This window comes from Apium graveolens, chromosome 1 (assembly GCF_009905375.1).
Source record: "Apium graveolens cultivar Ventura chromosome 1, ASM990537v1, whole genome shotgun sequence".
Lineage (NCBI taxonomy): Eukaryota > Viridiplantae > Streptophyta > Magnoliopsida > Apiales > Apiaceae > Apium > Apium graveolens.
Genome location: NC_133647.1, coordinates 137,000,715 through 137,014,666, shown reverse-complemented (window position 1 = coordinate 137,014,666; position 13,952 = coordinate 137,000,715). Strand labels below are relative to the sequence as shown.

Below are 13,952 nucleotides of genomic sequence, written 5' to 3'. Positions count from 1 at the left end.
TACTGATTACTGATGAGTTGTCTAAACTTATGTCTTAAATACAAAACTCTTTTATCTACATGAATTAATTCACACTGCACCAAAATTACGAAACTTTATTGTCTACCTGAGTTAATATTGATAATGTCAAATATGAAGTGCGTCTAGATATAAGAAAGTTGAATCTTGGTAATGATATGCTGGGAATTCTGTGACAACAACTTTATCTCATTTGTATATAGATATGAAGTGCGTCTGTCTGATATTTTATGTGCCGCTTTGGTTATATGTGGGAATTGGAGTACATAAAATATGTGCCGCTTTGGTTATATGTTGGAATAATCTTAAATTTCGTTATTAATTCTTTGTTTTTTTTAGTTCAGTATATATGTTTTAAATTTGAATAACTCAGTTGTCATCCGAAGTAAATAGCAAAGACTTAGTCGTAGAAGTAGTTTCGGTATTTGCAGGATCGTGGAGGTAGTGTAGTGCTGTTTGGTAAGTAGTTGCTGGTTTTTAGGAGTCCATATCTCCTAGTTACCTTATATATATGCGTGTAATCTTATTAAGTAAATATAGCAGTACAAGTTCTCTGCAAAATGTAGGTGTCTTTTTTTTTCTCTAAGTTATTTTTCCAACACTGGTATCAGAGCCATATGATCCACGACTTATAAAACTCTTATAAAAAAACACATATATATATATATATATATTATACTTAATATTTTTCATGGCATCAAACAATTTCTCCGTCTCTATTCCATTATTCAAAAGAGATCATTATAATTCATGGGCTATCAAAATGAAATCATATTTGAAAGCTATGAGTTTGTGGGAAGCAATTGAGAGTGATGTTGAGCCAACCCATCTTCCATAAAATCCAACAGCAGCCCAAATCAAAAAACGTGATGAAGAAGTGGCAAGAGAAGCAAACGCACTTTCATGTCTACATTCGGCTGTGTCGGAAGAGATCTTTACAACTATTATGAGTTGTGATACTCCTAAAGAAGCATGGACAAAAATTAAGGAAGAATTTGAAGGCAACCAACAAACCAAACTGATGCAAATTCTGAATCTGAAGAGAGAGTTTGAGATGATGAGAATGAAAAATAAGGAAGGCGTCAAGGAATATGGGAGTAGGTTGATGTCCATTGTTAACGAAATCAAACTACTTGGTGGAGATTTCTCAAGTCAAAGAGTTGTGGACAAACTTTTAGTGACTCTTCCTGAGAGTTATGAAACTAAAATTTCCTCACTTGAAGATATTAAAGATCTTTCGAAATTAACTGTTTCAGAATTGATCAATTCACTTCACGCCGTGGACCAAAGGAGATCAATAAGGGAGAAAGAAATTGGAGGAAAAAATGAGGGACTGCTATTAGCTAAAGCTTCATCCTCAAAAGGCACAGGCAACAAAGTTAAATACAACCATTGTCATAAGATGGGACAAGATGAAAAAGACTGCTGGTACAAAGGAAAGCCACAATGCTACAAATGAAAAAAAAATGGGCATCTGGCAAAGAATTGTATATTTCAGAATGATGAAGAAAGGATGACACAATTGATCGACGGAGAACCACTCCTTTAGAGTTGTGGAGAGAAAGTGCTCCAAAGTGTTTTTGGAGAGAAGTGCTCCAAAGTGTTTTTGATGAGAAAGTGCATCAAAATTGATGGTGGTGAGAAGTGCATCACAGGCGAAGAGAAAGTGCTTCGTAAATTTAAGATTACGGGGTGAATGTTGGAATAATCTTAAATTTAGTTATTAATTATTTGTTTTTTAGTTCAGTATTTATGTTTTAAATTTGAATAACTCAGCTGTCATCCCATGTAAACAACAAAGACTTAGTCATAGAACTAGTTTCAGTATTTGCAGGATCGTGGAGGTAGTGTAGTGCTGTTTGGTAAGTAGTTGCTGGTTTTTAGGAGTTTTCAGTATTTGCAGGATCATGGAGGTAGTGTAGTGCTGTTTGGTAAGTAGTTGCTGGTTTTTAGGAGTCCATATCTCCTAGTTACCTTATATATATGCGTGTAATCTTATTAAGTAAATATAGCAGTACAAGTTCTCTGCAAAATGTAGATGTCTTTTTTTTCTCTAAGTTATTTTTCCAACAGATTAAATTGCAATCATACCAGTGTCAGGAATAAGGCTGTTTCATGCATTAGTGAGATGGATATAAGCTTACCTAGTTGTTCATGATTGTGATGTAGTAGATTATTATGTACATGTGGGATATATTTTATAAAAACTAACTACCTTATTCTACCCAGCCTCTTTGGCTACATACTTGTCAGACAATATGTTGGAAAAAGCTATGCGGGAAGTTGTTAGGCTTCTGGGAAATACAGTAAAACCTAAAATTGCTTGTACTAACATCCAGATGTTATGAACTTTTGTGTTTCCATGCAAGAAACTATCTTTCCAAATATTGTCTATTCTGAATATTGTAATTAAGTAAAAGTGTGTTTTCCCAATTATCAAATCTGTAATTAGAAAATTAATGTATGTATTTAATAATATTCCTTTTCTATCACAGCCTTAAACAAATTGGCCCTAATAAAATAGTTAGTAGTAAATCTAGCTATCTAGATAGTTGTTAATTGGCATTAAAATAAACTTCTCTGCAAGTGGTGCCACCGCACAGGGCCATCAAAATATGAGGGGCACATTTTTTTTCTATTTACATATGTATATATATGTTTACTAAAATAGGAAAAAGAATGTTTAGTAAAAAATATAACTTTTTTAATTTTAAAAATTTATAAATGAAAAATAATTATAAAAATATTATACAATTAAATAATATTAAATTATTATCTTGAATAAGTCATATTAATTCTAAAAATACTTATATAAAAATTATTTAAAAACCAAAGTTGCATTGTAAATCACCATTAATGCTCTAGTTTGACTAGGAAAGCTATTTAGTGAAAAGTTTATAGTTATCTAATATATTTATATATAGTTATTTTTTATTAGTAACAATATATATATTATTATTATGCATTCAAATAATGATTCAAATTTTAGGTATATTATTCATCATAAAATATCCAATTTTAATGTATATATTTTATGAAACAAGTCAATTTAATATAAAATAAATTAAATAATGGGTTGAAGAGATCTAAATTATAAGTTTATGTATAAATTAATTTTTATTTGAATATTTTTTTTATCAATATTATATCTTACTTTTTTATAAAATAATATATCATAAGTCACATGTATAACTTATCTATTAAACATAAATATTTAATTTCTAAAATATAGTATAACATATTAAAATTTACATGTATAACTGTTTTTTATTTAATTTTGATTATGTAATAAAATTACTTTTTATATTTTAATTATTATATTTTGTTTATAAACTTCAGATTTTATTATTTCATGTAATTTTTTTAAAAAAAAAAATAGTAGGGCACTTTTTTAGATTATGAACAGGGAACGTAAAATCTCAAGCACGGCTCTGCTTCTCTGTCCCACTTATTTTTCCTAATCAAATTTCAACATTTTATTCAACCACATTGCACAAATAATTTAACATAATTAACACTTCAATTACCTATAACTGAATACAGACAACAGTTTTCACAATGAAAAATAGGAAATGTGATAAAAATGAATGGTATGAAGGAGTAACATATTAATAAATTTGTTGTAGCATTGATGTAAAATGCACAGTTGCATAGTTTCATACAATCACCCGGCTTTGCACAGCTTCGTTACAAAACTTTTTATGGGTTTTTAGTTTTACATTCAACACTTATATTGAAAAATTATATATTTTTGCAAATTATTTATATTGTCTAATTATTAATGTTGGTTTTCCAGCTGTTATCTTGGAGACCGCTTCGGTACCTATCTTGGAGTAACGATTCCTCTATTAATGAGTTATACGAGTGTAGCAGAGAAATGGGAGGTGTTAGAATTTCCAACTCGTTGGAATTTGCATTAGTAATAACAGCTGGGTTGAATATGGGTTGAATATAGATAGAGTAAGAAAATAAGAGCAGGAGGCTCGAGTAAAGCAGAAAATATGGTAGGCTATGATATATTAAATTATCTACATGCATGCGGTGGTGGATGCCCACAAGTTGGGGTATAGTCTAGAGTTCACATATGATAACATAAAATAAGGAATGGATAATTTGAGCTTAGCATGAGAGAGTCTAGAAAGGTCGGATAAAAGAGCCAAGTTTGCGTGCACATGCATGGGAAATGAAGGATGCAACTCTACCTACATAATATTTATTACGGTCACAGTTTGTAGGCTTGTAAAAGTCCAAGTGTATAATAAAATATATGATGTAAGTCACGAGGTAAGGTGCTATGTTGAGGCCTATAAATAGGCATGCTGCTTTGTTAGTATCAGATTACATAAGAAGTGAATCAGGAGAAAAAAGAGAGCTGTAACTCTAGAAAGATAGGAATTAAAAGGCTGAAGCCTAGTAAAAGAAAATCAAGTTGTAGCTTGAAGTTGTAAAAACTCTTCTGTGTGAAATAAAATTGTGTATCCTTATTATATATTATGTTTAAGTTACAATCATATAGTTGATTACATCTACATTTCCAACAAAAAGTGTCAGAAACAAAACTCCAAATGAAGCATGGAGTGGTAGCAAACCATCAGTGGGACATCTCAGAATTTTTGGGTGTATTGCATATGCCCATGTTCTTGATCAGAAAAGAAAGAAGTTGGATGATAAAGGCGAGAAGTGCATATTTACCGGATATGACAAAATGAGCAAGGCGTACAGACTTTACAATCCCCTTACGAAGAAATTAATCATTTCTCGAGATGTTGAGTTCGATGAATCAGATTACTGGAGATGGAGCGAGGATGAAAAAAAAGTTGCTGGTTTATTTTTCAATGGCGATGACGATGACGGTGATAACCAGAACATTGAAGATGACGGAGATGATGATCAAACTCATCCACCAAGTCCAAATCAACAAACTCTTGGATCGACACCATCCACGGGAGGAAGCAGCAGCTCAGGGGGAGCACCACGAAAGATGCGGAGTCTGGATAATATCTACGAAGCTACAAGTCCGGTACAAACAACCTTTGATTATTCTTTATTTTGTTTAATGGCTGAATGTGATCTAGTTACATTTGAAGAGGCTTCTGAAGAAAGCAAATGGAATAAAGCCTTGGATAAGGAAATTGGTGCAATAAAGAAAAATGATACTTGGGAGCTCACAAATCTTCCAGAAGGACACAAAGCAATTGGTGTCAAGTGGGTCTACAAGACCAAGACAAATCAGGATGGAGAAGTGGAGAAATACAAGGCGAGGCTAGTGGCTAAAGGCTACATGCAGCGATATGACATTGACTATGATGAGGTGTTTGCTCCAGTTGCACGAGTTGACACCATCAGACTTCTTACAGCAATTTCAGCTCAAAATCAATGGAAGATTTTTCAGATGGACGTGAAGTCAGCATTCCTAAACGGTTATCTTGAAGAAGAAGTCTATATTGAGCAGCCTCCCGGATATGTTCAGAAAGGCCGGGAAAACAAAGTCTACAGACTGAGGAAAGCCTTATATGATTTGAAGCAAGCTCCACGAGCATGTAATACAAGGGTTGATGAATATTTTCAGAGAAATGGTTTCGTGAAGAGTCCATACGAGCATGCACTCTACACAAAAATAAATTCAGGGGGAGATATTATGATCGTTTGCTTATACGTGGATGACATGATATTTACCGGAAACAATCCTGGTATGTTTGATGATTTTAAGAAAGTTATGACTAATGAATTTGAGATGACAGATATTGGTCAAATATCATACTTTCTTGGAGTCGAGGTGAGGTGAAGCGAAGGAAAGATGTGATTTTTATGTCTTAGAAAAAATATGCTAAACAGATTTTAAAGAAGTTCAGAATGGAAGAGTGGAGGTCAGTGAGCACGCCAGCAGAAGCAAGCATAAAGCTCAGAATTGATTCAACAAGGGAGTTGGTAAATCCGACATTGTTCAAAAGTTTGGTTGGTAGTCTGAGGTACCTAACTTTCACTCGTCCAGATAATATGTATGCAGTTGGACTGGTTAGTTGGTACATGGAAAAACCGAAGCAAGATCACTTCATGGCAGCTAAAAGGATTTTGAGGTACATAAAAGGTACACTTGATTAAGGTCTGTTTTACACGCATTCTCAAAATTCAAAATTATTGGCTACTCAGACAGTGACTATGGCGGTGACTTGGATGACGGGAAAAGCACTTCAGGCTATGTTTTTCATATCGGTTCAACAATATTCTCGTGGTCATCAAAGAAGCAGCCAACAGTGGCACTTTCAACATGTGAAGCAGAATACATCGCAGCAGCAGCATGTGCATGTCAGGCTATGTGGTTAGGCTACATATTAAGTGAGTTAAATTTTATCAAGGAAGATCCGGTTACTATTTACGTGGATAATAAATCCGCTATTTCTCTCGCGAAAAATCCATTGTCACACAGTCAAAGCAAGCACATCAACATTAAATATCATTTTATTCGAGAACAGGTGAATGAGAAAATTGTGGAGTTGATGCACTGCAACACAGAAGAAAATTTTGCAGATATTTTCACGAAGCCTTTGAAGCCGGATGTGTTTTATAAAATAAAAGAGAAACTCGGAATGCGAAGTCGAGTTTGAGGGGGAGTGTTAGAATTCAAACTCTCTGGAAGAATGAAATAAGTACATCCTTGAATTATGGTGGGCAATATATATATAGAAGTTTGTAAAATACAGCTAAGGTCAAATTTACATGCATGAATCTGGGAGTAAAAGATGAAGACCTAGATGTCTTGGCTATTTATAAGTTACAATGGAAAAGGTGGCTAGCCAGCTGGGATACTAAATGAGGTGCAGAAAATAAAGGTAGGCAGTGAAAATAGAAAGAATTACTCAAGTATGAATTGAAGAAAATGTAGAAGACACCTGGTCCATTCAACAAATGTAGGCTTGTAATAAATAAATCTTATGTAAGGAATGATGTAAGAAAATCTGGGGCCTATAAAAAAGGCTCTATTGCATTTCATTAACAAAAACACCAAGAGTGAAAATACATAAGTTAAAGAGAAATGAAAAAAGCACTGAAGTTTTGTGTTGTGAGAAAAAACAAAAGGCAGAAGCCTGGTTGAAAATTGTAGTTGTTTGTTTTATTAAATATATAAGTCGTGTGTTTATTTGCAAAGTTTATACCACACAGTTTTTATTACTTAATATATAAAAAGTCTATCATGTTTCCAACAAGTGGTATCAGAGCTAGGTTTTATTCGTGGAAAAATGGTGCATATGATGCATGCCCAGGTTCCGATATTGACGGACATAAATTACGAGGACTGGACTATCCAAATGAAGACACTACTCAGTTCATACGAAATTTGGGATATTATCGAAAACGGGTATGAACATCTCACATCAGCCGCTGAAGCAGCACTTTCAGATGCTGAGAAGACGGTGTTAAAAGAATGCCGGAGTAAAAATAGCAAGGCATATTTCATGATTTATCAAGGTGTCGATGAATCCACCTTTGATAAAATTGCAGATATAAAAAAAGGCAAAAGACGTTTGGGAGATTATGCAGAAATCGTTCCAAGACGTGGACATAGTCAAAAAGATGTCGCTCCAAGTTATTCGTGGCGAGTTTGAAAATATCAAAACGAAGTGTTCTGGAAATATTGCGCAGCAAGTTTGTAGTTTGAAAACAGTGACTAATCAGATCAAAAGGAACGGTAAAAGAGAAGCTCCAAAAAAATGACAAGTCGAGATAATTTCTATAAACCAACAAGTGCGGTGCAGACGATTTTTGAGTACTTGTTGTTTTGTCTAAAAGCAAGCGGAGAAAGTAACAAAAGTCCTGAACTGGTACATCACAAAATTCTAAAACAGCTGCACTATAGTATTAAAGAAATTCTGGTAGATATATTTATGAAGTTACTAAAGTGGGGTGTATTTCACAAAGCCAAAGATAAACTCCAAATACAAATTCGAGTTTGAGGGGGAGTGTTAGAATTTCAAACTTGTTGGAATTTGTATTAGTAATAACAGCTGGGTTGAATATAGATAGAGTAAGAAAATAAGAGCAGGAGGCTCGAGTAAAGCAGAAAATTTGGTAGGGTATGATATATTAAAATATCTACATGCATGCAGGGTGGTGGATGCCCAGAAGTTGGGGTATAGTCTAGAGTTCACATATGATAACATAAAAGAAGGAATGGATAATTTCAGCTTAGCATAAGAGAGTCTAGAAAGGTGGGATAAAAGAGCCAAGTTTGCGTACACATGCATCGGAAATGAAGGATGCAACTCCACATACATAATATTTATTACAGTCAGAGTTTGTAGGCTTGTAAAAGTCCAAGTGTATAATAAAATATATGATGTAAGTCACGAGGTAAGGTGCTATGTTGAGGCCTATAAATAGGCATGCTGCTTTGTTAGTATAAGATCACATAGAAGTGAATCAGGAGAAAAAAGAGAGCTGTAGCTCTAGAGAGATAAGGAATCAAAAGGCTGAAGCCTAGTAAAAGAAAATCAAGTTGTAGCTTGAAGTTGTAAAAACTCTTCTGTGTGAAATAAAAGTGTGTATCCTTATTATGTATCATGTTTAAGTTAAAATCATATAGTTGAGTCCATCTACGTTTCCAACACGCGGAACGGGTGAATGCATCTTGCAGGTAGTACTGACATATTTGTAGTGAACACTTTCCTCGTGTTTTTTACGTTACGCTTACATGTTCGGTAGTATTTGTTTTATTGAGTACAGGAAATGGAGAGCTTCTTACTTGTGTGCTCCATGGATGTATCTTCCTACTGCGAGAAAATTTTGCATTTTACTCTGAAATTTCTCAGATATGATCATGATGTTTCGGATGACATGGAGGAGGATACTGACAATGAAATTTACGAGGAAGAGGAGGACAAGTATGGTGTTTTCTGTATGCCCTGTGTTTCTTGTGTAATAATATTGAAGTGTTATATCTACTACTTAACTTTATCTACTTTTGAGTATTTGTAGCGATAGCAATTATGAATACATAGATGATGTGGATGTTAGCTGGAAAGTCCGGAGGGCTGCTGCAAAATGTTTAGCAGCTTTAATTATTTCTCGTCCGAAGATGCTCCCAAAGCTGTTTGTGGAGGTAATGTCAATTGTTAGATGGCTTCAAACTCCGGTGTGCTAAAAGTCTTATTTTTCATTTTATTTTTGAGTTTGTAGAAGCTGTTGTTGATGTTTAACTCATTAGTCGATAATTTTGCCTTAGACATTTTACAAAGTAATTAATCTTAATAGGTACATGAAAAACATGTGCAAGTTGCAAGAGGGTTGTAATAACATAGAAAAGAAAACAGAGGTATATGAAAGTACAAAGAAAGGGCATGCAAGTTTGTACCTGCTGTGTTTCCAACAAAAGAAAAGTAAGTCACCCTAAATGGTTATGAACTACTGTACTTGCAGGCTTGCCCGAAATTGATGGACAGATTCGGAGAAAGAGAAGAAGTTGTTATGGTTAGGACCGAGAAACTGTATGTTTTTTCCTCTTTTCTCGAATACTAGCTGATCTAATTCTCCGATCTTCCTAATGTAGATGGATGTGTTCAATACTTTTATTGAGCTACTATGCCAGACAGGAAATGCCAGGAAAGGGCAGAATGAAGATGGGCCCATGTAAATTTGCACTGTATTTATATATTTCTGATCATTTGCCTTATCATCTTAAAATACTTTCAAAATCCGATTATGTGTACAAGGTAAATACATATCAGTGTGTGTTAAAACCTGTAGATACATTTCGGTGAGTGTTAAACTCAAGAAGTTTTTTGGGAAAATATTTTATGTATGGTTATGCTAATTTAGAGTTATATACAAAATATGGTTATCACATATTTGAGAGCTGGTTATAAGTGGTTTTGGAACCAATCCAAACCTTTTTAAAATTTATGATTTTCAGTTGAATCATGTTATTTATTTTGGTTTTGTTTTATCAGTTATATAGTTTTTTGTCCATATCGCCAGGTCTGATGCAAATGTATTAACTGATTATCGATTTCTTGCTCCACCTTAGCGGGTCTATCTAGCATCTCTCAAGAAGTTTCTTGTCCTTCATTCCTTGAGAAAATAATATACTTACTTAAGGTATATGAATATGATTGCTTATTGAATTTTTTGTCTCTATTTGTCCAGCAGTCCCATATGTTTACTGAAACAAGAAGTACCAAAGATTGTTAAATTGGTTCACAGGCAGCTGCGAGGGATATATGTCAACACAAAGGTCGAAACCTTCTGAAATCTTAGTTCTCTAATTTTCAATAATTATCAGGGTTTCAACATGCCTTAAATTTCTGCAGGGTGCCTGTTAAAATTCAAACCCTCATATGTATAAGTAAAAGCTGGCATCTAGAATTTGTAAAATAAAAAGTCAGCTATTAAATAAGTATCCAGCTGTGTGTACCAGATAATAAGGAAGAGTACGTGAAATGTAATTGCAGCAGCACAACTATATATTTTCAGGATAAGAGTTGAATGAGGAAGAGTCCAGCAAGATGTCAAACTATTCATATTGTCTAGAAGGATGGAAGCTGCTTGTCATCTGTAAGATCTTAAATGAAGCCCTGCAAATAAGGTAGGCTGAGTTGAAGATTGCACAAAACACAGATGCAGGAACCTAGATATTGAAATTTGATATGCTTGTATTAAATGTATGTCTATGTAAGCAATTAGGTCAGCAACAATATTACTTAAGCAATTAGGTCATCATCTCAGAGCCTATAAATAAGGCATTCCTGCATTCTTGTATACAACACCAATAGTGAGGTTCACAGAGAGAAAGAAAAGAGCTGAAGCTCTTGTGAGAGGAAAAAGATTGCAGTGTGTGTAAACACTTATATATATGTATAAGTTGTATTTCTATTATTAAGAAATAAAAGTAATCTGTTATTATTGTGCTGGTGTAAAAATATTATTGAAATATTTTTTGTGTAAAGCCCATCTACGTTTCCAACAAGGTGTAAAAATATTATTGAAATATTTTTTGTGTAAAGCCCATCTACGTTTCCAACAAGTGGTATCCGAGCCAGCGTTCCGTTCAAGAAAATGGCGAATATGGTGCAGCCCAACATTCCGAAGTTGACGGCGACAAATTACGGGAATTGGAGTATCCAAATGAAGGTGTTACTCGGTTCCTACGACAATTGGGATATTGTCGAAAGTGGGTTTAATGAGCCCGCAGATGCAACCGCTGAAGCAGCACTTCCAAATGCCGAGAAGACGGCGTTAAAGGAGTCCCGTAAAAAGGACAAAAAGGCGTTGTACACAATTTTTCAAGGTGTTGATGAATCTACCTTTGAAAAAATTTCAGAAGCAAAAACAGCAAAAGATGCGTGGGAGATTTTGCAGAAATCATTCCAAGGCGTGGAGAAAGTAAAAAAGGTGCGGCTCCAAGTTCTTCGTGGCGAGTTCGAAAATATTAAAATGAAGGCCTCAGAAAATATTGGTGAATATGTTACTCGTTTAAAAACAGTGACAAATGAGATGAAGAGAAATGGAGAAAGTCTCGATGATGTTCGGGTCATGGAAAAATTACTCCGTTCATTGATGAGAAAATTTGATTACGTGGTTACTTCTATCGAGGAGTCAAAAGATTTCTCCACAATTTCCATTGATGAGCTAGTTAGTTCACTTCAAGCGCATGAGCAGCGGATGAACCAGTATGATGATACAAGCCATTTAGAAAAGGCGTTGCAAAGTAAGGTGTCCATTGGTGAAAGTTCAAGCAGTAGCAGTTCTGGTCGTGGAAGAGGTGGCTTCAGAGGTGGCTACCGTGGTGGAAGAGGACGTGGAAGACAGTCCTTCAACAGAAGCCAGAACACTGAAGGTTATTGTCCATCTGGCCATGGTCAGAATTTTAGAGGACGAGGACGAGGAGGATTTCAACGAGGTGACAAGTCTCAATTTCAGTGCTATAATTGCAATAAATTTGGCCATTTCAGTTATGAATGTAGATCACCGAAAGTGGAAGAAAGAAGTCATTTTGCAGCAGCAAAAGAAGACAAAGATATTGGCACTGCTATGTTCCTCACTTATAAAGGCGACGAGGAGAGCAAGAAAAATGTTTGGTATCTTGACTCTGGTGCGAGCAACCACATGACGGGCCACAAGGATTTATTTACGGAGATAGACGAGACCATCAGCGGAGAAGTTACGTTTGGTGATTCATCGAAGATTCCAGTCAAAGGTAAAGGTACAATTACGATTGTATTGAAGAATGGTGAGAAAAAGTTTATTAATGATGTATACCATATACCTGCTTTGAAAAGTAACATCATCAGTCTTGGCCAACTTGTGGAGAAAGGATATTATATACAGATGCAGGATAATTCTCTCGTCATCAGGAATCGGGATCAAGAATTAATTGCAGATGTGGAGATGTCAAAGAATCGTTTGTTTACACTTGATATACAGACGAAGATGCAGAGGTGTTTGAAGACGGTAATTAAAAATGACTTGTGGTTATGGCATTTAAGATATGGTCATCTTGGTTTTTCTGGTTTAAAATTATTGTCAAAGACGAAGATGGTGGACGGCTTGCCAGAAATCAATGAACCAGAAAATTTGTGTGAAGCATGTGTTAAGGGGAAGCAACACAGACAAAGTTTTCCCGTTGGAAAATCATGGAGAGCCAGGAGGCCATTGGAGATAGTTCACACAGATATAGCTGGTCCATTTGATATCCCATCACTTGAAGGTAATAGGTATTACCTAACTTTTATTGATGATTTTAGCAGGAAAATTGGGTGTATATCATCAAAGAAAAGTCAGAAGCTCTTGATAAATTCAAGGAGTTCAAAGCACTGGCAGAAAAGCAAAGTGGTCATTATTTGAAGGTACTCAGATCAGATAGAGGAGGCGAGTATACTTCTAATCTGTTCAGAAGTTTTTGTAAAATACATGGAATCAATCATCAGTTGACAACAGCCTATACTCCTCAACAAAATGGCGTTGCAGAAAGAAAAAATCGCACTATTCTTGACATGGCAAGGAGCATGGTGAAAGCAAAGCACATACCGAGAACTTTTTGGGCCGAAGCTGTTCTATGTGCAGTTTATTTGTTGAATCGCTGTCCAACAAAAAGTGTCAGAAATAAAACTCCAAATGAAGCATGGAGCGGGAGCAAACCATCAGTTGGACATCTCAAAATTTTTGGGTGTATTGCTTATGGCCACGTTCCTGATCAGAAAAGAAAGAAGCTGGATGACAAAGGCGAATAGTGTATTTTTACCGGATATGACAAAAGAAGCAAGGCGTACAGACTCTACAATCCCCTGACGAAGAAATTAATCATTTCTCGAGATGTCGAGTTCGATGAATCAGATTACTGGAGATGGAGCGAGGATGAAAGAAAAGTTGCTGGTTTATTTTTCAATGGTGATGACGATGACGGTGATAACCGGAACATTGAAGATGACGGAGACGATGATCAAACTCCTCCACCAAGTCCAAATCAACAAACTTTTGGATCAACACCATCCATGGGAGGAAGCAGCAGTTCAGGGGGAGCGCCAAGGAAAATGCGGAGTTTGGATAATATATATGAAGCAACAAGTCCGGTACAAACTACCTTTGATTATTCATTGTTTTGCTTAATGGCTGAGTGTGATCCAGTTACATTTGAGGAAGCTTCTGAAGAAAGCAAATGGAATAAAGCCATGGATGAAGAAATTGGCGCAATCAAGAAAAATGATACATGGGAGCTCACAGATCTTCCAGAAGGACACAAAGCAATTGGTGTCAAGTGGGTCTACAAGACAAAGACAAATCAGGATGGTGAAGTGGAAAAGCACAAGGCGAGGCTAGTGGCTAAAGGCTACAAGCAGCGATATGGCATTGACTATGATGAGGTATTTGCTCCAGTTGCAAGAGTTGATACCATAAGACTGCTTACAGCAATTGCAGCTCAAAATCAATGGAAGATTTTTTAG

At 35.3% G+C, this 13,952-nt stretch overlaps 1 protein-coding gene across 1 annotated transcript; it reads left to right on the top strand.

Moving 5' to 3' along the window:
- Window positions 1-11,067: 11,067 nt before the first annotated feature.
- On the top strand, window positions 11,068-13,952 carry LOC141707105 (uncharacterized). The gene is made up of 2 exons (XM_074510099.1): window positions 11,068-12,718; window positions 13,345-13,952. Exons 1-2 carry the CDS (start codon window positions 11,068-11,070, stop codon window positions 13,950-13,952), a joined length of 2,259 nt encoding a protein of 752 aa, XP_074366200.1.

Bases quoted from the DNA above. Each gene is read 5' to 3' on its own strand.
- LOC141707105 (XM_074510099.1), top strand. From the start codon at position 11,068: ATGGCGAATATGGTGCAGCCCAACATTCCGAAGTTGACGGCGACAAAT. The intron at 12,719-13,344 runs GTAATAGGTATT...TCGATGAATCAG, and splicing joins TGATATCCCATCACTTGAAG to ATTACTGGAGATGGAGCGAG.